This window comes from Arthrobotrys flagrans (genome assembly GCF_004000055.1).
Source record: "Arthrobotrys flagrans strain CBS H-5679 chromosome Unknown unitig_3, whole genome shotgun sequence".
NCBI lineage: Eukaryota > Fungi > Ascomycota > Orbiliomycetes > Orbiliales > Orbiliaceae > Arthrobotrys > Arthrobotrys flagrans.
This window is the reverse complement of record NW_027137547.1, coordinates 5,474,209-5,499,838: the sequence shown is the minus strand read 5'-3', so window position 1 is coordinate 5,499,838 and position 25,630 is coordinate 5,474,209. Positions and strand designations below refer to the sequence as shown.

Here is a 25,630-nt window from a genome sequence, read left to right as displayed (position 1 = left end):
AAGTTCCTCCAATTATGCTTTGCCAAAGCCTACGAGGCTGCCCAAGTTTATAGTGCGGCTTTGGCTCTCCAACAAATCAATGCACAAGGCTAGATACTTTCCCTTCTTGATGTCCGTACGAAGCTAGGTTGGATCCTATCTGATCTTGTAGATAAAGCTTGCGAGTTCACGCATAACTCCAAACCATTGAATTTATATCGATATATCGCAGTACCGTAAAATGTCGAAAAAGACTTATTTGCGACCTCCAAATGATGACTATGCACCAGACACCAACATCCGTCTCGGTCATGTGTGGCTAGACCCAAAAGACCCAGGCTCGTTTATCGGCCCTCCTCTACCGATTCCTGGAGATATAGATATCAACCATACCTCCAAAGAATCATGGAGTATAGACTTCGGCCGCAAGTCTCAATCCAAGATTGGCTATTGGGCCAAAATCGCTCAGCCTGGAGGCTCCAGACCAACAGCACGGGGCTCTTACAATTCAAGCTGTGTCTGGTGCTGGAGAAAAAACCGAATGCATGGATGGAGGTAGTCGTTTCGTAGTGCTGGGAATGGACAAATTCCCTTTAAATATACAGAGAGTATAGAGATAGGCCGAGCTATGGGATTGAAAAACAGAAGACGAGCGTTCGAGTAAACCAGTAATTTCTCTTTACTCGATAGAATATTGCGATATACCGTTATAGCTTGTCTCGTACGCAGACCTGGTCGCGTTATAGCGCAAATTCTGCCATTTTGCTGTGGATGGGGCACGGGATCTCAAGTGGGCTTCTCCCCACAGAAACTCTTTCATTCGCCACCAAACGACATGAATTAAGATATCTCAAACCAATATTATTGTGGCCCGCCCCTAGTCATTGGGCTTTGGTATTTCAGAAGAACGTTGAAAAGGTCTGGATATCATACCCTCCTTGAGCCAAATAGAAGCAAAGATCGGATATGATACTGATAGGTTCCGCATATACGTATATTGGGAATAGTGGGACAGGTGTCGATACATCTGGAAGTTGCCAGACCCAAAGAAGCAGCTCCACTTCACACGTTAGAATCTTAACTTGCAACTTTGTCGCATGGATCTGGACATTCTGGAATATATGTGAACTTCGGAACTACACTCCGAATGAATGGGTTCGCTAGAATAAACAAGGCTAATGCCTGGCGCGCGAGTCGTGGCTTTAGTTATAAGGTGAGAATTGCTAGAACAAGAGCTTAATGTTGACAGTCAACATATCAGAAATCTGAACGGACTAGATTCTTAACATACAGCTCCACAGTCACCCTCGTCGCCCTTAATGGAATATGCCGTCGGATGCCTGCTCACAGCACTCCGTACCTTGTCCCACATTGGACTTGGCCTATAGCCTCGTGTAATATTTACCCTGAAATATAGAAAGATATCCAGGCTTCAGCGCTCACATAATCAGCTGTGGCGCCTGGAGAGAACCTTCTTCCGTCCAAAAGACCCCGGTTTAAATCCCCACTCTCGGACTCTGACTCGCCGAGCCGATCAAATAATCCTGACCGGCTCCACCAGAGTAGTACGCGTCCGCAACCAAAAATTTTAGAGTTAGGGTGATAACGGCAAAGCTAAGATCATTCGAAGAACTCCGGAAAACTCAAAGCGAGAAAGATAGGAACTGTACTGTGTACCCCAAAATGCACCCTGGTCGATCAGGACCCAGATATGTTTGGCGGCTAAAAGCCATACCAGGGGCACGCCCCAAACGGTGATCCATGCTATCTGGCCTCGGTTCAACTTAACAAACATTCAATATCAAAAAATGAACCCAATTCTGCGGTTCAAACTAATATGTCACCCATGCCGCCTAGAAATGCAACAAGAATGAGCTAATTGAATCGAAATCTTCAATATCACTATTTTTATGGACCGTTATGTTGTAGCTTCTAGTTCTCAAATTACCTGTCGAGTTATCTCACAAGGTATTCTCTTTCTAGAAACTTTGTATAGCAATACAGTGATTTGGATCTAATAGTAATATGCATATTCATATTTAAAATATCTCTATTATATCTCCTATTGGTATGACTAATGTTTTAATAGATCAAAAATAGAAACAATAGAAATTAAGTAACTAGTCATATTCGAGTAACTTAGTTTTAGATTTCTTTGTATGTAGAGAGCACTTATATTATTCAAAGCCAAGGCACGGAATAGTCTCGTAATTTTTCCGAGCCAGTGGCATATATGATTCACAATAAGAGCTTCTATCCGAATCTTTCTCGCCCGATAGGACTTCTAGAACCCCTCCTAGGCCCAAATATTTAAATATTAAACACACCACCTCGTCTAGAAATATACATACTTAGTGTACATATCGTCAATTTCGAATCGACGGTAAGACGGGACGTCAAGAATATATCAATTTGTGACATTTAGCTCCTACTTCAAATTCCCAAGGGTTTTTGTGTTGACTACAAGGCTCCATTGATCGATATGAGAAGGTCGAAGAGGCAGGCTTCATTAACATGCAACCTAAACTTTAAACTTATCCCGCACAATCTACTATTAGACAATTCAAAGAAGAGAAAAATAAACTATAAGCTAATGCGTATGCATCTCTCACATTGGTCTCCCACAAAATGGAGTAATCGATCTCAAAAGTTAACTTCGACTTCATTGCATTAGGTACAACTCCGACTTTTTTAGCCGACCGGTGGACCACTATCCGATAGGTTAGTCATCTTATCAAACCTTTAACCCGTTAACCAGTCGATTTTCCAACGCTTGGCGTAGGAGGTATTACGCAGCTTTGTCTCTATCAAATCCTCGGCGAAATAGCTGCAATCCAATGGTAAGGTCTCGGATAAACAAGCTCTTTGGGCACAGGAACTTCCTGTTCTGTGTTTTTTTGTGGTACGTAACCAGCCACTGATTGGCGCAGATGCATATTGTACATCCGGTTAGTTTTCCAAAGATGGACTGCCGAGAAGGACAGTGTTATGATGAGGGTTTAAGAGATATCGCCATCTTTTGAAATTTCGATCTTGCTTGGTTTGGTTGTAGGAGTTCGGGTTGTTTTGAAAAGAAGAGTCTACGGTGATATCCACAGGTGCACACCTGGTATCCATTGGAGGTCGGACTACCAACCAGTCTCGTACCCCATTTTGGTTTAATATTTTAACGCATGCCATAACTTTTGAGAGGAACCCTGTGAGCCATTACATATCTAGAAGAGCGTGAAAAGGATAGATTGTTTATTCCATGCATCTCATTTCTGAAACGGTTGGACGGATGATTAATTACTTTGTTTTGAGGGCTTTTCCGGCTTTGGAGAAGCTAGCCTAAGCCGAAGGTTTAACTCTTTATGCATAAAAAAAGAATATATAAAATCGAAAATGTCAAAATACCACCCAAGAGTGCTTGGTATATAGTTGTACACTTTGGATTTTGGTATAGAAGGGTTGAAGTCCCCACGACTTTAAGGTTATCAGATCTTGAGAGTTTCTTCTAACTTAGTCTCGCGCCTTTGTCGCAGGGCTCTTTTACGATACCATTTATATACCAATAAGCTAGACAGCCTACCTCACAGTAGCATCTACTACTATAAAAAGTCCCTATAGCCACTATAGATCCCATTCCCACCTCAATTGATCATGGCCACCGACCTCCGCCGCGACATCTTTCGCGGAATATACACCAACCCCATCTACCGAACCCCCCACCCTGAAAAAGATACCTCCCACAAACCCACCCCCCAATCCCCCCCTTCAACCTGGCTCTCCTGCATCCGTCTCCCCCGCCGACAAGTCATAATCGGCTTTCTCAACGTCCTGCTCTTCTTCATCTTCCTTTGGCACCTGCCTTTACTCCGTAACCTGCCCGCTCGTTCATTCCTTCCATCTGGAGGCTCAGGACCCTATGCCTATTCTTTTCCTCATACTGCTGTTCAACCGGATTTTTTACCATCTGTTATTTCCCCATCTACCAAAAAGTCTAGAAGACAGTTACTTTCCCTCGCGAAGGAGCTTTCCAAAAACCCCTTCCCCCAGAAAATCTGGCAGACTTGGAAAACCATAAATTTACCAGACGATGAATCCTTTACTCGACGACAAACCTGGCACGCACTTAACCCAACCCACGAATACGAGCTTCTAACCGATAAATCCGCTTTGGAATATGTAATCAACAATTTCAACACCACAGATCCCTACATCGTCTACCTCTACCAACACCTCCCCCAACGAATCCTAGCAGCCGATTTATTACGCTACCTAATCGCCTACAAATCCGGTGGTTTATACTCCGATATCGACACAGAATGTAAACGACCAATTGATACCTGGGTTTGTCAAGCACTCGGGAATCTACCTAATATCAACAAAGCGGATATAAACATCGTCGTAGGAATGGAACTCGACGTAATGGATAAATCCAAGTATTCAGATAAATGGGTCTTAGAAGCCGGTTTCTCCCAGCGCATCCAATTCCTCCAATGGACTATATACTCCAAACCCGGCCATGAAATCCTTCGGCGGATGATTACGTCTGTTCAAGAAGCCATTCGAGCTGATATCCAAAGTCTTGAGTCTAAATCGATTGGAGATGTTAAATATAATGATACCCAGGTTTTGGATACTACGGGGCCGTTTAGATGGACGCAAACGATTTTGGAATATGTGAATGATGTGGTGGGGAGGAAAGTTGGACATGAAGAGTTTGCGGGGATAAAGGAGGGGAAGGTGTTTGGGGATGTACTGTTTTTGCCGGTGAATAGGTGGAGTCCTGGGGTGGGGCATAGTGGGGCGGGGGATGATGAGACATCGTTTATGGTGCATCATTTCAAGAGTACTTGGAGGGAGTCGTGATTCTTTTTTCTCTTTCTTTTGTTTTTCTTTTTTGGGAAAGAGAGAATGTGTGTGTGTGTGTATAATTTGGGGGGGGGTGATATAGCAGGGGCTTTTGTATATGGTTCTTTCTGGGGGTGGAATTGGCGCTTGGTGTTTCGGCTTTGGATTTGGTTGGTGAAATTTCATATGTGGAGGGAGTATACCGTAGCGCCTTCGCGTCTTTCTTCTGATCTTATTGCAAATAGTATTTGTACATAGGCTAGTCTTTAATCTAGCTTGTGGAGATTCCGATCTCAAGATTAGCAGCCAACTTACAACGCTCATTAAACATACCCAAGAAAGAAACCACAACTCTATAATGCAAGTAGTATTTACAATATATCGAACTCCAGGCCATCTTCAACAAACCCTATCTACTATAGTTGAGTATTGATATCTATCCAAACCGTCTAGCAACCTCCTCCAACAACTTCGGTGTAATCTCATCACTAGTCTTCCCACTGACCGTCCACACCACCCCCTTCTCTTTATAAAACTCCATCAACGGTCCCGTCTTCTCCTCATACTTCTCAAGCCGTACTTTAAACGTTTCCTGTCCTCAAAATAAGCATATATCCCCAAACCACCAAACCAAATTAAAATTAATAACGTACCGGATCATCATCAACCCTCCTAACCAACTTCTCCCCCGTAACATCATCAACACCCTCCACCTTCGGCGGCGAATACGTCAAATTATATACCCGTCCACTACCAGGATGAACCCATCTATTCGCTATCCTATCCAAAATCACCGAGTGTGGAACATCGAAGTTTACAACGAAGTTTACTTCAACGCCAGCTTGATTTAACGACTCGGCTTGAGGACGGGTTCGTGGGAAGCCGTCAAGGATGTAAGAGTGTTGGGCGGGGGGGAGGGAGGAGAGGATTAGGCGCGACATTAGAGTGTCAGGGACGAGAGTGCCGGTTGAAATGTAGGTTGCTGCTTGTCGGCCTTTTATAACGATATCAAGAATTAGTATTTATAGTGGCGGAGAGGTTGGGGAATGGAACATGCCGATTTCGGTGCTTCGAGCAACATTGTCGCGGAGGATGTCGCCACTGGAGAGGGCCTTGAGGTTTGGAAAGGCCCTGAGGAGACGGGCTGCTTGCGTGCCTTTGCCGGCGCCGGGGGCGCCGACCATGATTATTCGGGCGGCGCGGGAGAGGGATTTCATCGCGGGGTTTTATATAGGACTTTGAAGTGGGATTGTATGAAGAGGGGAGTTGAGTAATGTTGGATTCGGCGCGCGGCTTGGCAAAGCGTGGGATCAGATTAGATTAACAAAAATAATTAACTATAATTTATTAGATCGAACCGTGATGTTTTATATAAATGGGATGAATGTAATATAGAAGGGTTTTAAGGCTGTCGCCGTCGGGCTTTATGTGTCTCCGCCATGACTTTTTTATACAGAGTGGGAATAAATTACGGGGAAGAAAGGTGGGGGAGGAAGAGATTCGGCATCACGAGAGACTGTTTGATCATTAAAACCCCTCCGATCCTGGTTGGAGCTAGCTGCAGGGACGATTGGGATCTTATTGGCCGGTTATTTATTTATCGGGAAGGCCATTACATATTCACTTTATCGGGGTTTATATCTTGGTCGAAGATAAATCATGTCAATGGAGTTATTGGAAGAGAGACTGATGCCCACGAAAAGAACCCCGAGAGTACGATCTGTTCGCCTGAAGTCTCCAGAACGCTAGAAAAAGATGGGGAAGTCGGCAGTGGCACTCGGAGGGACTATATGGATTCTACTAGAGAAATCATCTACTAACTCAGAGACGCGGGAGTATTAGAAATACTTCAAAAAGGGCAAGTTATTAATATTAGTCCAGCGGGGATGTCGGAAGTGAGACCCATTCGAGTCCGACCGTTTAAACTACACTGCTCGAACTTTAAATATACTTGTCGGGATACATTTATCGATAAAGAAATCCTTCTAGAACATCAAAAGAACAAATTGAAAAGACGGCCAATGAGATTGCCCGACGAAGAAACCGGGGTGTCGTCAGCGGTGCATGCTGCTTTCCAGCACATACCGATGTGCTGCACCTTATGCGTTACTTCTGCATGCATACAGACATTTTTCAATATCAATTTGATCAAAATATGTATACTTGATCTCGCAGTGAGATCTGTGTACCCCGCTATTATTTAGAGTAGAATCGCTGTTTGAAGGTTGGTATTATTGTCGGTGAATCAGATCTCGACAGCGCATTAGGAGGTTCCCAATGGCAGCCGTAGATGTTAAAATGTTGGGGCATGTCCACGCTAGTCTTCATACGACTGTACATTACATTACTTACCATCTCTCTTTTCGCGGGTGGCGAACGAAAATATCAATCCCGCAGACTTCCGGCACGCTGGCAGATGTAACTAGCGCTGCCAGCAGATATAGTCTAGACCGGGTGCATGTACATGTTAACGTTGTCGACGGATCCAGATTCTTAAAACTATAATAACTTGGATGCTTTCACCGGTCTGGAATTTCTTTATTCAATTGAATTCGGAAAGAATCCAAAATTAAACCTTGAAATTCGAAGTTTCAAAGATTTCCAGGAACGTACATCGCTTACCCTCTTAATTTAAAGTCGGACATAAGGATTTATATCCGACTGTATTCTCTTACCTCTCTCACTTCCATCTCTCCCTTTTCCCAATTTACCCTTTTCTCCTATTACAATTCACCATCGCCAGACCTCAACTTTTGTATCTTCTGTCGACCACTCCGTTCTCGCATTATTTTCATACATACATCGGCGTTTGTCCGGAGAAAAAAAGGTTCCAAAGCTGAACGAACAGCTCAACAGCTTCCCTGCGCTAGCGAAATACCAAATTTGCGTCACTCCCTTTCCCAACCCATCACACACATACATACATACTCTACCGACTTCCGCCGACATACCGACACTTCACCTAGTCTTGTTCATCCTAATTCTAGGATTTCAGTAGTTAGGGTATTGAAAGAGTCGTCGGACCGGTAATTTCTTTTAAAAAAAACTGGCCATGTCGTCCCATCTCTCCGCGAGACTGGTTCTCACTCAGAGTTCCCTTCTTACATCCAACGGTAAGCTGAACATAACCTCCCATATCTTTCCTCTTCAATTACTAGATTCCAATGATCGATGCTGATTTAAATGGCAACAGCACACCTCCTTCGTCGAACAATCCAACGGAACCCACATTACCTCCGAGCGATCGCAATCTCAGTCCCACACAACCACCGTCTCCTTTCCACTGAGGCATCACCACACGGCTCTATCCCCTCCGGTCCACCACCCGGTTTCAATGCCAAACAAGCCCAGAAGCCGCTTCCTCGCGATAAGGCGCCCGCGAAGCCTTCCCAGGCATCTTCTCCGCAGCCTACAAACAAGTCTTCAGCTAAAGAATCCGACGTATCACTAAATGGGAACTCGCAGGCACCGGTAGCCGTTGAATCAAAGTCCGAGGAAGGATTATCCGCGAAAGACGAGAAAAGGGAAGTTGAGAAGGAGAAAAAAAAGGAGAGTGAGAAACTCACGTTGTGGCAGAAAGTAAAGAAGGAGGCGAATCATTATTGGGATGGAACAAAGCTCTTAGGCACTGAAATCAAGATTTCCACAAACCTGGTCGTCAAAATGGCCGCAGGATATGAACTTTCCAGACGAGAGCATCGACAGTTACAACGAACGGTTCAAGATATCGCTCGATTAGTTCCCTTCTCGGTCTTCGTCATCGTCCCCTTCGCCGAACTCCTCCTCCCCGTTGCCATCAAACTCTTCCCAAATATGCTCCCCTCAACCTACGAAGGCGAAAAGGATAAAGAACGCAAAAACAAAATCCTCCGAGCAACACGCAAAGACGTTTCCGACTTCCTCCGCACCACCCTCCAAGAATCCGGCCTACCCCTCTCCCTAGCAACAAGGGGAACCGAAGAATTCACCGAATTCTTCAGAAAATTGAAAAGCAGTGGTGAAAAACCAACACATCAAGACGTTATCAACGTCTGCAAAACCTTCAAGGACGATTTAACCCTCGATAACTTGAGCCGTCCCCAACTCGTCGCGATGTGTAGGTATATGAACCTCAACGCCTTCGGAACAGACATGATGCTTCGTTACACAATCCGTCATCGCATGAGACAGATCAAACGCGACGATAAAGCCATCTTCGTCGAGGGTGTTAACAGCCTCAGCGTCCCTGAGCTACAAACCGCATGTGCGAGCCGTGGTATGAGAACATACGGCGTCAGCCCTTCAAGATTAAGAGAGGATCTACAAACTTGGCTAGATTTGAGACTCAAACATGGTATCCCATCAGCTCTTTTAGTCCTCTCAAATGCATACGTCTACGCCGAAGGCAAAGGCGATGAAATCGAAAGCCATTACGACGCGCTTACTGCCGTTCTAAGCGGTATTCCTGAGGAACTTTATCATGAAGTTGAATTGGATTTGATGAGTGGAGAAGGTGCGGCGACGAATAAGCAGAGATTGGAAGTGTTGAAGGAACAGCAGGAGTTGATTGAAGAGGAGAATACGCAGAGTGAGGAGAGCGGCGGTGGGAGGGTTAGTAAGAGGCTTGATCAGGATATTGATGAGAAGCCGGAGCAGAAGGCTAAGGAGGAGAAGGGGAGTGGAGCTGAGGCTGCGGAGGCGACGAAGGCGAATGAGGAGTTGACGAAGGCAACGGAGAGGCATGAAGGGACTGAAGAAGGAAGGAAGGGTGGGGTTGAGAAGAAATAAGCGGTCTAGATGTTAGTCTAGAGTGGAATTGATATTTCTGTTCAACATTCAAAGCCACGCATATCTGCGCACGGTATTGCAAAACTTGCTATAAGTCCCTTCTTTCCTTTTTGTATACCACACGGTAATTTCCTTTTCCCTTCAACAAATCGCCTTTTAGATGTCTGGGTCGTTTTTCTCTTTTTGTTTTTTTACTGGGTTTCGTTTTTTTAGAAAACTTTTGAAAAATCCCACTGGCAACATGGAGGTACACCTTTTTTTCCTTTTTTATACTTATTTATATTTCACTGTTACAGTGCTGATGGGGTACACTCTGCTCTTTTAAATTAATCCTGTGGTTTCTACTCTTTGGCCCATCTGGTTTATGATACTTCTTGTCATGTAGTAGTGTAATTTTAAACATGAAAGATATTATAAATGGAGTATGACGATATTCATTTGAACATGCAGTATTTATTGACTTTGGGGGTTGGCTATTGTTTGGGCCAGCCTGGGATAACGTTCTACTCAGGTCTTGACAGTGATTAATGCGTTGATGTTGACAACCCTCCGTACTGACATGACAGTGCATAATATATAGAGATACGACAATCCGAATCAATGATATCAATTACATAATTTAATATATGTATATATACCCAACTTCAGAGTCACCGATGCAACCGCGTGCTCAGATGATTTCCTGTAGTCATATTCAAGGTGTCGCGACATCGTTGAGTCATGAACTTAAGCTATTGCTGTGCCACAAATTAAACCGTCAGGGGTATTTGCATTGGCTGGGCCCAATGTTACTCATGACATAAAATAAAAAGACGCGAACCTGCCCGGCCTGGGGAAGTATCCTCAAGCTTTTAAAGAAAAAAGAAGATTCCTGGATGTTCTTGGGGGGAGTTTTTGTTAAATAATTTTGATTATATCAGAGGATTTCATCTCTAAACGCCTACGTCTCTATTGGTCTGACAGGCACGTCCCAATCATATATATTCACGCCTGAACTATTCAAACTATCCCAACCCTCAAAATCCAACAATATCAACTCTTCTCCATCCACTCAATTATCTCCCTCCCAAAACTCTTCAAGATTGATTTTACAATGACATCCCTCGACTCCCTTCCACAAGAACTTGTGGATATGATCTTATCAGACCTCACACTCTTCGACCTCACCAAAATCCGCCTCCTCTCCGCCTCCCACAATTCCCGTTTCAAATACCTCTACTGGTCCAAAGTCTTCACCGAAATCCGTCTAACCCTTCGCACTGCCCATCTTCAAAGGCTTCTAAACCTCCTCAAGGGATCCAGGGATGAATTAAAACAATATCTCAGATATATAATAATCTGTCCGATTGACTCCTACAACGAAGTTAAAGATCCGAAAGTCAAGCTTTTCCTCAAAAGCATCATGAAAGAATTATCGTATTTGGAAACAGTAGAATTCGACATCCCAGAGCGTTCTTTGAATGCTATTGATCACTGGAAACCAGTTATTGACGCTATAATCGCTTCAAACCACCGCAGTATCACCACCCTCAAATCTCCCCGCTGCGGTCTCGCAATGTCATCCTTCAACGTCCAAGATTCAAAACTCGCCTCATACTCCACCACCTTCCAAAACTTAAAATCGTTGGAAGTATCAACATCAGTACAATTCGAACGTGCGGAAGTAACATTCGCGTTTTGGAACTGGATTAACGTTATCGGATCTAACCTCGAGGAGTTAGGTGTAGCGGGGTATAGATCTCAGGGTATTACACGACCAAAGCCGGATGCTGAGGGTCGGTATTTACCAAAAGACTTCGATTTACCGAAGTTGAAGAGTTTGGAACTGGTGGATGTTTGTTTGACATTAAGGGATTTAAAGACGGTGGTTAGGAATACAGCGGTTATCGAGGAGGTTAGGATCGTGGGGTGTGTGGCGGAAATGAACCGTCCCAGCTACTTTTTCAAGTTTTTAAAATACCTAAAAGATGAAAAAGCCACCCGGCTCCAAAGTCTAGAATTAATATTATCCGGCTACCACGACGACATCGTCTCCTACGAACTCCCAAACATCTCTTTTACAGGAAACTGGGCAGACCCCAAAACCCTCACCATGGTAGAACTAAACCCCAGAAAAGATGCCTACATCAACGCTCTAGCCTACACCTCCCAAAAACACCTCTGGACAGAACTCTCAACCCACAATAACACAGTAGATTTCTGGAGCTCATTAACAGATGGGAAATGGGTGGATAGGGATGTGACGATATGGAAGAAGCAGATGTGGGCTGGCGGGCGTAAGGGTAGACCTGGTAGAGATGCGAATTGTGAATGGGCGAGGTTGTTTAAGGTACATGCAGTTTATTATGATTATCCGGATCCGAGGTGGGTTCCGCTCCAGGATCAAACGAGGGTGAATATTGAGGTTGTAAATGAGGTGTTTGAGAGGGGTGGGGTGGTTTGGGGGGAGGGGGATGAGAAGGACGAGGAGTGATTGGTGCAGTTTTAGGTATTTCTTTTTTTTTTTTTTTTTTTTTTTTTGCTATGTATATATTCAATACTCTTCGTACTTCCCCGGTATTCTAGCTATTCTTAAGAACCCTGTATATTCTCTCCAAATAATCATGTATATAAATACATATTTCACAGTTAAAATACAAAGGAGCAGTTTTTAACATTGATTATCGAGCAAATTATGGCCTGCGAACACTCGAACAACATAACACAGGAATTATCTTTAGATATGCAAATACGATATTTTGTTTTCGAATCGGGAAGAAAACGAGGTAAGGCTTTATTACCCGTCATACATACGCCAGATTGAAAGGTGATCGATTTTCGTGTATATACGCTACCACACTGCTGTGTTCAGTGTTGCGCATTGTTTACTTGGCCATGGATTATATATGACGTTATTCTCAGACTTTTGAGAATGAGTAGAAAAGAGAATAGGAGTCTGATACATGAATGAGCTCCTGAGGTTTCGTTCCAAATTTTTATATTGGATGGTTGTGTGTATCAAATTGGTTCAGTGGAAATAGCACTTTCTTTCAGCGAATTATATTTGCGAATGGAATAGAATTCAAATCTCGTAGCTTCAACGTCGCTTAATACCCCTGACTGATCAAGCAAGTACCTTGTCGTTGCTGGTTCGAATGGTGACAAATGCGAAGCAAAAAACGAAATTCCAAATCCTCGTTTATATTGTGACATCGCGTTGGAGTCTACAGCTACATAGGTAGGTACCTACCCACATGGATGTAACCCGTCTCAATATCCACATTAAACCAGATTAAACTTAATCAATTATGTCGCCATAGTTTAGTTGCGAGGCAATCAGGTCAGCCCAAAATATAGTATTCCTAGGGAAATCGTTTACTTGACCTTTACATTGTTTTTATATTTCCGTTTTTATCTTTATCATTCATGCAACTAACAGTGCTTGTCGCTGGCTTGGAAGCATTTTGGTGTAAACTTTTTTCGTATTCCGGCCTGTGTCATTGGCAAACGAACCCAGAAGAGGAACTCGCTTAACTAACCGAACAAGGGAAGAGTGAGGGGCAGCCGCACTGGAATTGAGATTGTGTCACCCCAAAAGCCAGCGCATTGCAGAAATACCGGGATCTAACCTTCCTTTTCACCAAATCCGCACGCGAGTAGACGATTACCTCACGAGAAAAAACATATTTATATTCAGCACACCAAGAAATACCAAGTTCTAGCCCTGCGCCACCAACGGCATGACCAATGTTGTCCTTGGCAGGGTGGCCGTTAAGAACACGGCAAGGGTATGACGGCACTAGTGCCACATCGAGAGTTTTAAGTCTTCCCGAACTATTCGAAAAGGTACTTCAGTTCGTAACGACTCAAGATATCAATAAATTCCGTCGGGTATCCAAAACATGGCAGTTGTTTATCGATACCTCGCCCAGGTTGAGCACGATTGCTTTCCGTAATTCTCGACTATTCACCGAAGGGGAAGTTCCGGATTTGTGTGAAGGATATCTCAAATTTTTGGAGAAACATATGTTGGAAGGGATTCGGACGATCGAAATTGAGAGCAATCGGGGAAGCTCTGGGTTTGGAGAATTCAAGCACTTTCAAAGGGTTGCTGGAAAGAAGATATCGCTTTCACCGGACTTGCAGATTACTCAACGGGCAAGCTCGTCGGTTCACTTGGTATTTTATGGATATGGATGTACCAGATGGCAAGCCAAAGCCCTTGCTTTCGTCCAATCCAGACCTGGTGATAAAATCAGAATAGACGGCCACCACTACTACGGCTATTACTGCCAACTCGATAATATTCACGGTGTAAGATGTAGTGACGTATTCCAAGCTATCATAGCAACGATCAATGCCTTTTACTCCTTTCAAGAAGAATTCTTAGTTACGAGCATCAGCCTCCAGACCAGGAAACTAGGAGTACTGCCAAACTTTGATGGTCCCACGAATTTTGAGAAGGAGAGGGTTCTATGGGATCGTCACTGGTTTAAACGTGAGTTTACGATCACTACTCCGTCTATCGCTACCCGTACAGTCTCTGACATTGGTGCCATGGTGACCTTTCAGCAAGACCGGATGGAAATCTTCCTACTGCTTTTCTTATTATACTTATTCCTGTAATGATAGTGATAGAAGGAGTTGGTCAAATACGCGGAGTTGTGGACAGTATCAAGATATTCTAGACTAGGTTTATATCATAATATTATCTTGCATTCTCGAAATGTCCGAAACCATATTCGAGATCGATAGCTATTGATAATATAATTCGACCGGCCTTAGCACGGCTTGCTTAACTTCGTGAGACCAAAGTGCAGTCTGATGGGCTCCAAAACAGCAAATTGCATTTGACCAAATCTCCTACGCTGTAGCTCCACTAAATCCGTGGAGTGGCGAGTGTATCCGCGTACTTTTGCTTCGCATGATGTGTTACACTGGACATCGAAACCCACTCCAGATTCTGTACTCGCCCTACGATGAAGTCTTGAGAAACCGAGACCTCCTAGAGAAAATTCTATATCTCGCATATAACGACGACGGGCTAGGAACACTCAAAGTCAATGAACTTCGAGTAGTCTCCAAAATATGGCGGTCTTTAATCGACTCTTCTCAGCTCCTTCAAAACATTTCGTATCAGCCATGTCAAATTCGAGATGAACGCAAACATCCGGCCCTTTGTTGAAAATACCTAGCGGAAGTGCGGTCCGTAGCGAGAGTCATAAAGGCAATTCGAATAGACGGCACAGGAATTATAGGCAAAAAGGGGTTAGAAACCTTTGCAGAAACAATGACTGGATGTTCCCCAATATCAACATTCTTCTCACAAGACCGGCCCTTCAAGTCCTCTATCCGTGCTTCGAAGGATAAGGCTCCCTAGAGTTCATATCGAACATGGAGTCCCTCGTCCGACCCAGTAACCTCTAGATCTCAAATACAGCGACCAGCGGATCCAACTTCAGATACTACTACCGCATTTCAAAACAAAGCGGTGTAAGAACTCATCATGTAATCGAATATTTTATAGAACTTATTGAAAAGTTCTACACCTTCCACAAAGGATTTATCATCGTCGGCGTCGCCACTGAGTATGAAGCATCGAAATCCCCTCTATATATACAACGAGAATATTTCCTTCCAAATTTTGATAGATTGTTCGATCTTTGGTTCTCACGTAAGAGTAAGGCTATTCTAAAGGATTGTTTGTCTAGGCTACTATTCACGAAATTGCTAATTATTTTCAAACTATATAGTCACCGGTGGAATACTTACGTCCAATCTTGCCCTTGTTGTTGCCAGTCCGTTTTTATAGTCTTGGGAGGCGCAATAAGGGCAGTGAGAAGAGCAATGGACATTTAGCAATATTAATACTTAAGTTTATATATGTTGTGTCTCCCTTACCACTTAGGTAGCAATATTAATTACTACTATGATGCATATATTAGCGCCTGTTAGATGTGAAGAGTATCTCATCAATGTCTCTATGGACGGCGTTCCAAGCTAGATTTTGCGAATGCATTCAAGAATCTATAAATTATTTCATGGGATGAGTTCTGTTTTCCTCCGATTCTGCCAGCAGAGTTTAAGTATAGGTTTATAAGCATGTGTAATACCCCAGAGAATATCATAAAAATGCGGGAAGATCTAGTAGAGCCAAGCTAGAATTTTCTCCGCTGCTTAGATATGCACGTGTGGGTCCGTGGTACCCAACTCCCCTCCCACGAACGTTTCGAACAAATGTACAAATCTAAATTCTCGAAGCTAAATTCAATACGACGATATCCCTTTTTTTGTTGAAGACTCTATATAATTGTTGTGCAAGTGGATTCCGTAAATGAAGCTTAGCTTGGCCTGCCCTGGCGTCTTGGCCATGGTGTCAACCACGACCAGCAGCTGTCAACCGTCACGGGAGCGATTGGTGGGTCACGATTGCCTGGGCTGAGCTTAATTTGCGCTTCGACTTTTTAAGCGAGATGTGTGGTGCAAATACTACACCACAACACAACGAATAAACTGTGTCTAAATGGTGGTGGCAAAGGCTGCCAGCTGGAGGGGGCTAATGGAATAGAATCGAGACTTAACGCTAGACTTGGTCTGAAGTTTGTTAAACATCGCGTTTGAGATCTATCCCTCATTTTGTCTTTTTCTTTCCCCGTTGCTGCGATCGACTCCTCTCGGTTCCTGGACATCGATTATGATACCTATTAGTAGTTCCTGACCAGTGTATCAAATTAATTCTAACCTCGGCTATCGATCCTTATTGTAGTGGAGCATCCAATAAAAGATCATCAGTTGTAAGCCCTCCGATAGGAAGGCATATGCGGTCCATGACATTCCCGCTATATTTCAATTCTTGAGTCTAGTTTCGATACAATGTGGTTTTGACGCTCTAATCTGCCATTCAATGTCGAATTAACCTCCATGGGATCCGAGAATAGTCGGCATCCTATGTTGGGAAACCATTTCGAGGCTGTGCCTAGCCTGCAGGTCAGCCCGGCTGGATGGAATTCATAAAAACCGGTAGGTCTATTGTCTTGGCGGCTTGGTAGCCGGCACATACTTGCAAGGCAGGGATAAGTTCCGCGGGCCCCTGAAAACGAAACAAAATCTCGAAGGCCCCACAAGGCAAGCATGTTTCCCTTTGTTTCTTCCTCCTCTTCTTTATCATCATTATTTCCCCTCTTCTTTTTCTGCTTCTTGAATTTTGGGGTTTGAGAGGTTTGGTTGGTTCGACTGTCAATAAATCCACTATCGTCAAATGCGCCTTTATTTAAACACACCGCTTAACAACACAAAAGGCCCCACACATTGGGAGGGAATGTTCTTTCATGAACAAGATGTCAAGCTTTCTGGGTTCTACCTCCGGAGAAATAAAGATGCTAGATGTTGAAAATGGAGGGAGAAGACTGTCCGAAGAGACCCTGTTGAGTGATAAAGGTTCGCATTATCTTCCAAGCTTTAGACCGACTCAGTTATGTTATGTGCTACGTTACACAATCGGTTTTAGAATCGATTTCTGAATGCAAAACTTCATGAATTCATCTATGCGTTCTAAATGTTTGGATTGATGGATTATTGCTGAAGGATCTGGTCTCGAAACTACTGAGGGATATCAATTTCTCCCAAGAAACTAAAAAAAATACCGCTGTTACCTTGATGCTGACATTTGTGCGCGAACAAAGGCGCCAGCGAACAGTCACCCGGTTTTTTCGACTACCTCACCTCAACATCCTCAACACAAAGAAAATTTGGTGTTATCCCCCGCCTGAGACACATCATAGCCAAAATCACCCTCTTCCTCCTCCCCAGTTTCATATCGTCTTATTTTACGACTTCCAGCGGCAGCGCTAGTGAAAAACTCGCGCCAACAGCATGGTTAGACGGTCTGCGAGGTCTCGCGTGCGTCTGCGTTGTCATTCACCATTATTTTTACGAATACTTCAAACAGCTGGAACATCCTTATGACGGCGTTAATCACGTTAACTGGATTCAATTACCATTTTTAAAACTTGTACACCATGGTCCACCGATGGTTAAGATATTTTTTATAATATCGGGTTTTGTGCTGACAGTAAAGGCTGTCAAAATCACAAGAGTGACGGGCACAATCGACGGACTGGGTCTTATTAATAATCTTTCTTCGTCGGTTTGGAAGCGCTATTTACGTCTATATATTCCATGCGCTGCTGGTTTTCTTCTTTGTGCTTTCATGATATCTGTTGGAATGATGGAAGCAATTCCAACTGGATCAAAACCAAAGTGGATTAGTGGGCCGCTGGAGCGACGACCACCAACAAAGGACAATATCTTCCAACAATTAGCGTACGCTTTCAAGGATTTCCATATCTTCGCGGTCGATATAACGTTGTTTAATATCCGTGACAGGAACTATTCCACAGACGTAAGTTGTGCTTATTGGTTATTCTAGTTTCTAAGCTGATAACAAGCTATCTAGGGACATCTATGGACTATCCCTGTCGAGTTTAAGAGTTCAATCCAGCTCTTTATCTTCGTCGCAGGAACCTGTACTTTGAAACGATGGTTACGAGTCTACGTCCTCATCCCAATATCCACCATCGCCCTTCTCTATTACGGAGGTTGGGGATTGTCACTCTTCATCTTCGGATACTTCCTCGCCGAACTCAACAGCGATATCCCCGCCAACTCCAAAGAAAGATATTTCAGGAATTCAATACTCAAAACTACCCTCTATACAACTATGGCAATCGCTGGTCTCTTCCTCCTCAGCTATCCGCGCAAAATACCATCACCAGAATATACAACTGGCTTCCAATTCCTGGTCCCTCTTACACCCGCCAGATACCCGCGAGCCGGCGGGAAAAGATCCGACTCAACTCACGAATTTTGGCAGACTATCGGTTCTATGTTACTCGTCTGGGCGCTATTATACCTACCCCGCGTACAAAAAATAGTATTGTGCAACAAAGTTTCACAATACTTTGGAAAAATCTCATTTGCGATATATATCATGCACGCTCATATGCAACATAGCATAGGATACTGGACGGTAGTAAATGGATTGAAGTTTGTTGGACTATGGCGTTATAATGTGGAGAAGAAAGGTTGGGCTATGGTGTCTGGACATGATGGACTTTATGGGGTAGTTGTAATGGGCACGTGGTTGTTTATAACATTCCCGATGACGGTTTGTTGGGCGGATGTATTCTGGAGAGCGGTTGATCTGCAGAGTGTCAGGTTCTTGAGATGGCTGGAGCCAAAGATCAAGAGATAAAGTAAAAATATCAGTGTGCGCGAACGGAGTTTGGGGTTATTTTTTGGGTTTCGCATATTCTATAAAGTATTTTAATAGGATTAAATTGTATATGTTTTTTTTTTTTTTTGTTCTCATGATAGGGCAAATGCAATATATTATTAATGATATCCGAAGTCTTAGTGCTAGCCAGCTAAAGATCTTCAGCCTCATCCTACGTTATCTACCTTAAAGACGTATTCTGAAACCTCTAATGTTAGATACATATCGACAGCAAACATAGGTACAGCCTAGGCGTTGGCTGATTGGGCGTTCGGAATGCCGTTCAGCCTCACCATTTCGCCGTACGCCCCGCCACGAAATTAAACCTCTCGTGAAAGCCTCAAAGCACAGATACAGCCCCGAAGAATTACCCCCTAATTCAATGTTTTATATCCGTATATACACCCCCAAATCTCAGTATATATGCTATCCATCTAGCTTTCTTTCTTTTCCTCCATCGGTATTGTAACATTCCAACATGCGCATAAGCTCCAAATCAAGTCTTAAATCGCCACCCAAGGCAATACCAACAAACATCATCTCCAACGCAGCCCAAAATGCACTCCAAATCCCAGAAATCCTGGAATCAATAGTATTCTGGTCCCTCCACTTACACTACGTCTATGATGACCGCTGCCGGCGCGTAAACCAACTCCGCCGCGTCGCAAAAGTATGGCGAACCACAATAGATCACAACCCAACTTTACGATCTTTCGCCTTTCGGGACCCTATCAATACTTTATCAACTTCAAAAACACATCTAGCTACATTCTGTAGACCATACTGCACAGCACTTGAATATGAATTGGGCGTGGTTACAGAATTAGCACTATCGTCTAAAAAAACTGTGGGGTTGTCAGAATTTCAAAAAGTTTCGCATTCGATTGCTATGACCCATGGTCCTTTAATAAAAGGGTTTAGAAAGAAAAGAAAGGTTCCTAGATTTCTTGCATCCGATATCTTCGTTACTAGACCCGCTATAGAGTCGATATATCTACGGTTTAGTGGTTCTTCAGATCACGATTGGTTGGAGGCACTTAAGGGTATTGCAAAACCGACGGATTATATACACAATCTTTTTGAAATTTTTCAATACGACTATCACATCGAAAGCTCGACGGGTGTAAAGGCGAAGGATTTAATCAACGGGATTGATAAATCTATAAACTCGTTTTATACACTGCCAAAGGGAAGCTTTTTGGTTCACAAAATTGAGGTTTGGATTGGAAATCCGGAGTTGTTGAAGGAGGGGCCACAGTCTATCTCTGGTTGGCAAATTCGCATGCTTTGGGAAGCGAAACCTTGGAAAAGTTAGACAATTCCGCATTTTCCCTGATATGATGATTCCGGCAGACATGTTTGAATAACACGAAGATATTGACGTTTTGGTGGGTGGGTGTTTTATAGTGCGGGAACAACCCTGGTATCGTGTAATTTCGTCTACTAAGAATGGTATTCAGTCGGGTATAAAGGGGGGTTTGTGGAAGATTATTTATTTTGCGAGTGAGCTCTATTGCTTGGTTGCTTGGGTCGTTCGGTTTATTGTTATAGTTCCTTACCTTGTTATAAAGGAATCATACGGGTGGATTAAGAATACTTTGAGGGCAAAGAAACAAAATCGGGCTGGGGGTCGGGAGGTACCACTATGGGTGCGGGAGGTTAATTTGACATGAGGGAAACGGGAGTCTAATGAGTACGATAGTTAGATTTGTAATTTATTAGTTAAAGGACTATTATTTATCCAATCTTCGGTCATTGCTAGTCTCGCAGTCACCGCTAAAGATACCAGGCAAGCGGGCTGTTAAACGTACCGCATACGACTGACAAATACTTACGAATCAGCCAGATACATATAGAATGTTGGATTTTCGGCATCAACATGGTTTTCTGTCTAGATCATCTCTCGACATTGTCTGGATTACTTCTAGATATAGAGCTTCTTAATATGAATATGCCCTTCGTGATAGAAGGGCCTCCCCTAATGGACTATAAAATTTTCACCCTTGGAAAACCAAAGGAAACACTTTTTAACCCATGGGATTCATGGATCTGTCTGCGCTCACAAACATCACTTGAACCCTGGGCGTAAGTAAGGCTAACCAAAATCGCGACAAACATGCAACGCGGCATGCGGCAATGCAAAAGTGCCTGAATATAGTAGCCTTGAATCCAACTTGGCGATCAATCGTGTGCATACATTCTCTTAAACCTTTAACGTCATCGGCGACCGAGATTTACTACATGGCGATAGTGCTGTATCAATATATTTTGACGCATTGAATCGGCCCCACTCCTTTATTCGTCCCTCAACTCATTAGGATTGTCTTCAGACTTGTCGCGGTTGAATTGGTCTAGTTCCTACCGCCGATTGCTCGTCTCCCCCGAAGCATTTATATTTACATAGTACCCGTGATATTACATCAACCCTCATAAGAAGCCTAATATTCAACATGGCTTTTCAACACCGGTACCTTTTTACCCAAGGAAACGGCAACAGATCCATTCAAACCCGCCAAGAGATTATAAACTCCCCCACAGCAGCCTACCGAGTCTTAAATCTTCCTGAACTCCTCGAAGAAATCGTTCTCTACGATCTTTCTACGATCAGCACAAACCGCTCCCGCTCCCGCCATTGGAATAACGGCTGGATACGCCTTAATAACCTCCGCAGAGTTTCCAAAAGATGGAGCTTGGTAATCAACTGCTCCCCAAAACTTGGAAAAATAATCTTTCGATACCCCGCAATATGCTCATACGTCAAAATCGAGAAACTTAGGCTATGCGAACCTTTTCTATGTTCCCTTGGTAAAAAGATGAGACATATTGTGGTGAAGGTGGTATAGGAGTGGTGGACTTGACTTGTTGTATTTTGTTATTGTTCAACACAGCTTGGCGACGGCGCACCCATCCGTTTTGTCTATAAATTGTAATCTGCTATGCTGGGTCCTATCGGGGGGACATCTTACTTACATACGACATATACATACACACATACACCAGTTTACAGTATTCCATGTTTTATCCACAAGCGCGAGCTCTTGTTATTTAGGCTTTTCTTCCAATAGACACTTGTGTTCCCTCAGGCTTATAGGCGGGCCTACCGCCCACCGCTCTATACCGTCCATTTACCTATGTCTAGCTGGTAGTCTCCTAGAGACCATATCACTACCTCACAATATGTCTGAGATTAAGAATTATAGGGGGGCTAGTACGCTTACGCAGTTTGAGGAGTTTAGGGATAAAATCGCTCCGCTTGCCGGATATACTGCGTCGGGTGTGTTTGTTTCGCGACCTGCTGTGGAAGCAGTGTATATCCGATTCTCTGGGTTGGCGGATACCTTTTGGTTGGGCGGGTACGAAGCTTTCGTCAGACCAGTAGATTATAGCAGAGTATCGTCAAGCCACGACTACTGCTATCACCACAAAGTAATAAACCGCCGAGGCGGTGGGGTAACAGCGGAGGATTTGGTAAGTAGCCTTCTGCTGGTTCTTTGCAAATTCCTTTCGTTCGAAGGAGAGTTTAGAAACCTTACTATTGATCTTGCGGTGGGGAATTGTATGTCGTTGGATAATACTCAGCTTCTTAGTATTGTTTCTTCACGACCTTTGTGGGAACCGGTTTGGTCTGCAAGGGGGAAACCGCAATCGCCTACTCATCATGAAGAAGAACGGCTAGGGATGGGGTTCGATATTTTAAGGAGGATAAGTGGCGTGTTCTCCCGAATTCGCACTCTCGACCACATATGAACTCGGGGTGAATCAAGGAAGTAGATAATTCCGTCAATAGGCAACTTCATCTTCTAATAGCGGGTAATTGATAGAGTAATATTAATGTTGTTGTTAGTGGATATGTATCCGATGATCTATTATATAATCAAGCACTTATGTTAGCTAGATGTCCGAAAGAAGAAATCTCTAGATCTTCATTTCGGAGCCTTCCTCCCTCAATCATCTTCAGCAGTCCAAAATCCCCGCTTCTCTGACAAAACTCTGCTCATGCATGCGATATAACTGGTCTCGTACCCAGAGAGACTAGAGTGTTGAGATATAACCGATCTCTTTTAGCTCTCTCCCGCAAATCATCCAACGAAGACTCCACGACCTTCGCTCCAACAACCCCAGGTTTTAACTCCGCGAAATTTATCGAAAAGTACATTGGCTTAAAAACTATGACATCACAATCATCATCACCGGCATAAACCTCTTCATACATATATGCAATTTTTACGAGTCTAAGCGCTGGTGGTGCCGAATGTTCGGCTGTGGAACTATTACACAAACGCTCTGCGTATTTGGTAACTTATTCACGATGCATCTGCCTTTCAGGATGATCAATCTCGACGAGGAATAGAAGCATAAGGGCTCTAAGACTATGTATTTTTGGTAACTGTGCAAGTGGAGTAGTTCAAGTTAGTTATGATCATGATCTTGAGTATAGAGATATGGTATAGGAAAGGGACAAACATTCGCCCAAATCTTAAACCAAAGCGGTACCTCCAAAACAAGTTCTTCAAGTTTTGGCTAGTTATGTGAGGTAAAAGGTACCGGATTCAATGAAGGATGCAGGAATTGAGAGATCGCTAGGCAGCAGGGGACGATATTTGGCTCGTGGTCCAGGCACACTAACGAAAGTTTCTTCAAAGTCTGGCAATGTGAATTCAAAGCTTCATAAGAATGCGGCCCTGTAGGAACTAGAACCAGTTGTGACACTTCAAGGGAGCTTAATAATTGGTGTAAGATTTTTCCAATCACAGGAGCAATAAGTCAGTTGCAGAGATTTGAAAGCGGGACTAGTTTCAGAGGAAACCGGCAAAAGCAAGGCCTTTAGAAACTCGTCAGGATGCTTGCATCTGTGTAACACCAAATGAGATAAATTCGGGCACCTAAATTCAAAATTTCGGAGTCCCTCCTGAATTTTTGGAAAGTTCTGCACACCATCTGTGCGCAGGTCACTCAACACAGAGAGGTCTATTCTGGAGTGAGGTAAGTTACTCTGCATCTGGGCATCGAATTCCTCCGGCGATATCTTTGGGTCGGCATCGATGTCCCATGGCACCCAGTCAAGTTCTCCTCTTTTCAAAATTCCCAACTGCATTAAAACTTTATCGGATCTGTTAAGGGAAGATGTTCCAAACCGCAGATTCTTTAGCGATCTGCCCAGGTCCGGGCATCGTTTCTGACCCGGTTGGGCAAACAGGGCTATAGCTCAGCCCCTTAGTCAGCCTTCCCGATATCCAACCAACGCCTCGAGCTTCAAAGCCCCAACGTTACTCTGGGCGCGGAAATGGCCAAAGTCGCAAGTTTCCTTTCTTTTCATCTATCTCCTCGATCGCAAACAAAATATGTTATGTAGCTTCCATATGTAGTTTTTGCCCTTCTCCGTAAACCTCTAAACAAACCATCGATATCTATCAAAACTTCCACGAGGATTCGCCCACTCCAAGTTCCCCGAACCTTCGCCGAAAATGATCAAGCTCCTCCCCAAATCTCCAACAAAAACAACACCATCCTCCTCTTCCTCCCACTCCGCCGCAACCCAAGTCCTCAACATCCCCGAACTCCTCGAACAAATCCTCTATTTCGTCTTAACATGTCCCACCCTCGACACTCCCACATGCTGTAAAACTGCCAATATTCTCCGTTCCATATCCTCAATCTGGGCCGGCACAATCGATTCCTCACCAACCCTCAGCTCCCTCGCCTTTCGTAACCGAAAACTTTCCCCAACTAAAAACGAAAAGAGAAATGGAGATTTAAACATCCCATTCCTCCAATCTCTAAAATACGAATTCTCAGAAATAGAGCAATTACGGTATTCTCAGGGTACTGCAATCGGTTTAAAAGAGTTAAAACAATTTAAAAAATCACAAAGAATACCTAACCCAAAATTTCCAAAATTAAGGAGGGCATTGGGATTGCCCAAATACCCACCTTCGTCAACAAAATACCTCGCATCAGATGTTCTATTAATGCAACCTCCTCCTCCAAAGACAGTAGATACATACCTTCACTTCTCAGGATGGGGGGATCTAGCATGGATAGGGTGGTTAGAAAGATTTTCAAGGCCAGGAGATTTCCATAAGCTAGGAAATACTATCGAATTTAAATATTGGTATAAAATTACAGATTCTTCTGGTGGTAATGGCATTACAGGCGCGGATGTGGTGAATGCTTTAACGAAAGTATTAGCCGCATTTTATACTTTCGATAAAGGATTCTTTGAAGTTTTACATATTGAGTTGGCGGTGGGGAATATTGTATCTCCTGCGCCGCAGGTGGGGTGGGAGTATATGTATAGATGGTATCTATGGCATCCAAAAAGATTTGGAGGTAAGTAAAGTGGTGTTTTAGTTAATTATTTTTCTTACTGTCCCGTCTTGCTGTTGAAAGATTTGGGACAGCGTGTAGATAGGTAGTTAACCATATATTCTGTCTTTAGGTGGAAAGGATATTTTCGACATCGCAATGAAAGTAGCAGATGATGTGATCTGGGTTGCAGATGTCATCTGCTTGACCGTTGAGGTTGCTGGAAAATTTATTGCCTTAATTACGCAACTGATATTATACTGGCTTCAAAAGCCTATAAGAAAACTTCGCAGGGCGGTTGCTTCTTGAGATTGCACGACTTACCATTCGAGAGTTTTGATACACACGTCCCGCCCACCCAAGCTTTTGGGGGGGATCAAAGTCGTTTATAATCGATCCGTTCCTTGTGTTTATTGGTCCTCTGAAAGCGAATTTTCCGCATGCTTCTCTCCTTTAGCGGTCTAGTTGGAATTGTTTGGCATAGCTCTA

General features: G+C 43.6%; 7 protein-coding genes across 7 annotated transcripts; 6 read left to right on the top strand and 1 right to left on the bottom strand.

The window, feature by feature from the left end:
- Nucleotides 1-3,621: 3,621 nt before the first annotated feature.
- Nucleotides 3,622-4,833, top strand: DFL_002985 (uncharacterized protein; the record flags this gene model as incomplete). The annotated part of the gene is made up of 1 exon (XM_067631850.1): nucleotides 3,622-4,833. One exon carries the CDS (start codon nucleotides 3,622-3,624, stop codon nucleotides 4,831-4,833), a length of 1,212 nt encoding a protein of 403 aa, XP_067494356.1.
- Nucleotides 4,834-5,251: 418 nt separating this feature from the next.
- DFL_002984 (uncharacterized protein) lies at nucleotides 5,252-6,032 on the bottom strand (the record flags this gene model as incomplete). The annotated part of the gene is made up of 3 exons (XM_067631849.1): nucleotides 5,252-5,407; nucleotides 5,469-5,809; nucleotides 5,873-6,032. 3 exons carry the CDS (start codon nucleotides 6,030-6,032, stop codon nucleotides 5,252-5,254), a joined length of 657 nt encoding a protein of 218 aa, XP_067494355.1.
- Nucleotides 6,033-7,867: 1,835 nt separating this feature from the next.
- On the top strand, nucleotides 7,868-9,582 carry DFL_002983 (uncharacterized protein; the record flags this gene model as incomplete). Its single annotated transcript, XM_067631848.1, has 2 exons — nucleotides 7,868-7,928; nucleotides 8,009-9,582. 2 exons carry the CDS (start codon nucleotides 7,868-7,870, stop codon nucleotides 9,580-9,582), a joined length of 1,635 nt encoding a protein of 544 aa, XP_067494354.1.
- Nucleotides 9,583-10,675: 1,093 nt separating this feature from the next.
- Nucleotides 10,676-12,055, top strand: DFL_002982 (uncharacterized protein; the record flags this gene model as incomplete). The annotated part of the gene is made up of 1 exon (XM_067631847.1): nucleotides 10,676-12,055. The coding sequence occupies one exon, from the start codon at nucleotides 10,676-10,678 to the stop codon at nucleotides 12,053-12,055; it is 1,380 nt and encodes a 459-aa protein (XP_067494353.1).
- A 1,253-nt stretch (nucleotides 12,056-13,308) lies between these two features.
- On the top strand, nucleotides 13,309-14,249 carry DFL_002981 (uncharacterized protein; the record flags this gene model as incomplete). Its single annotated transcript, XM_067631846.1, has 2 exons — nucleotides 13,309-14,059; nucleotides 14,134-14,249. 2 exons carry the CDS (start codon nucleotides 13,309-13,311, stop codon nucleotides 14,247-14,249), a joined length of 867 nt encoding a protein of 288 aa, XP_067494352.1.
- A 2,649-nt stretch (nucleotides 14,250-16,898) lies between these two features.
- DFL_002980 (uncharacterized protein) lies at nucleotides 16,899-18,814 on the top strand (the record flags this gene model as incomplete). The annotated part of the gene is made up of 3 exons (XM_067631845.1): nucleotides 16,899-16,998; nucleotides 17,244-17,962; nucleotides 18,017-18,814. The coding sequence occupies 3 exons, from the start codon at nucleotides 16,899-16,901 to the stop codon at nucleotides 18,812-18,814; spliced, it is 1,617 nt and encodes a 538-aa protein (XP_067494351.1).
- Nucleotides 18,815-24,300: 5,486 nt separating this feature from the next.
- On the top strand, nucleotides 24,301-25,450 carry DFL_002979 (uncharacterized protein; the record flags this gene model as incomplete). The annotated part of the gene is made up of 2 exons (XM_067631843.1): nucleotides 24,301-25,165; nucleotides 25,275-25,450. 2 exons carry the CDS (start codon nucleotides 24,301-24,303, stop codon nucleotides 25,448-25,450), a joined length of 1,041 nt encoding a protein of 346 aa, XP_067494350.1.
- Between the last annotated feature and the right edge of the window lie 180 nt (nucleotides 25,451-25,630).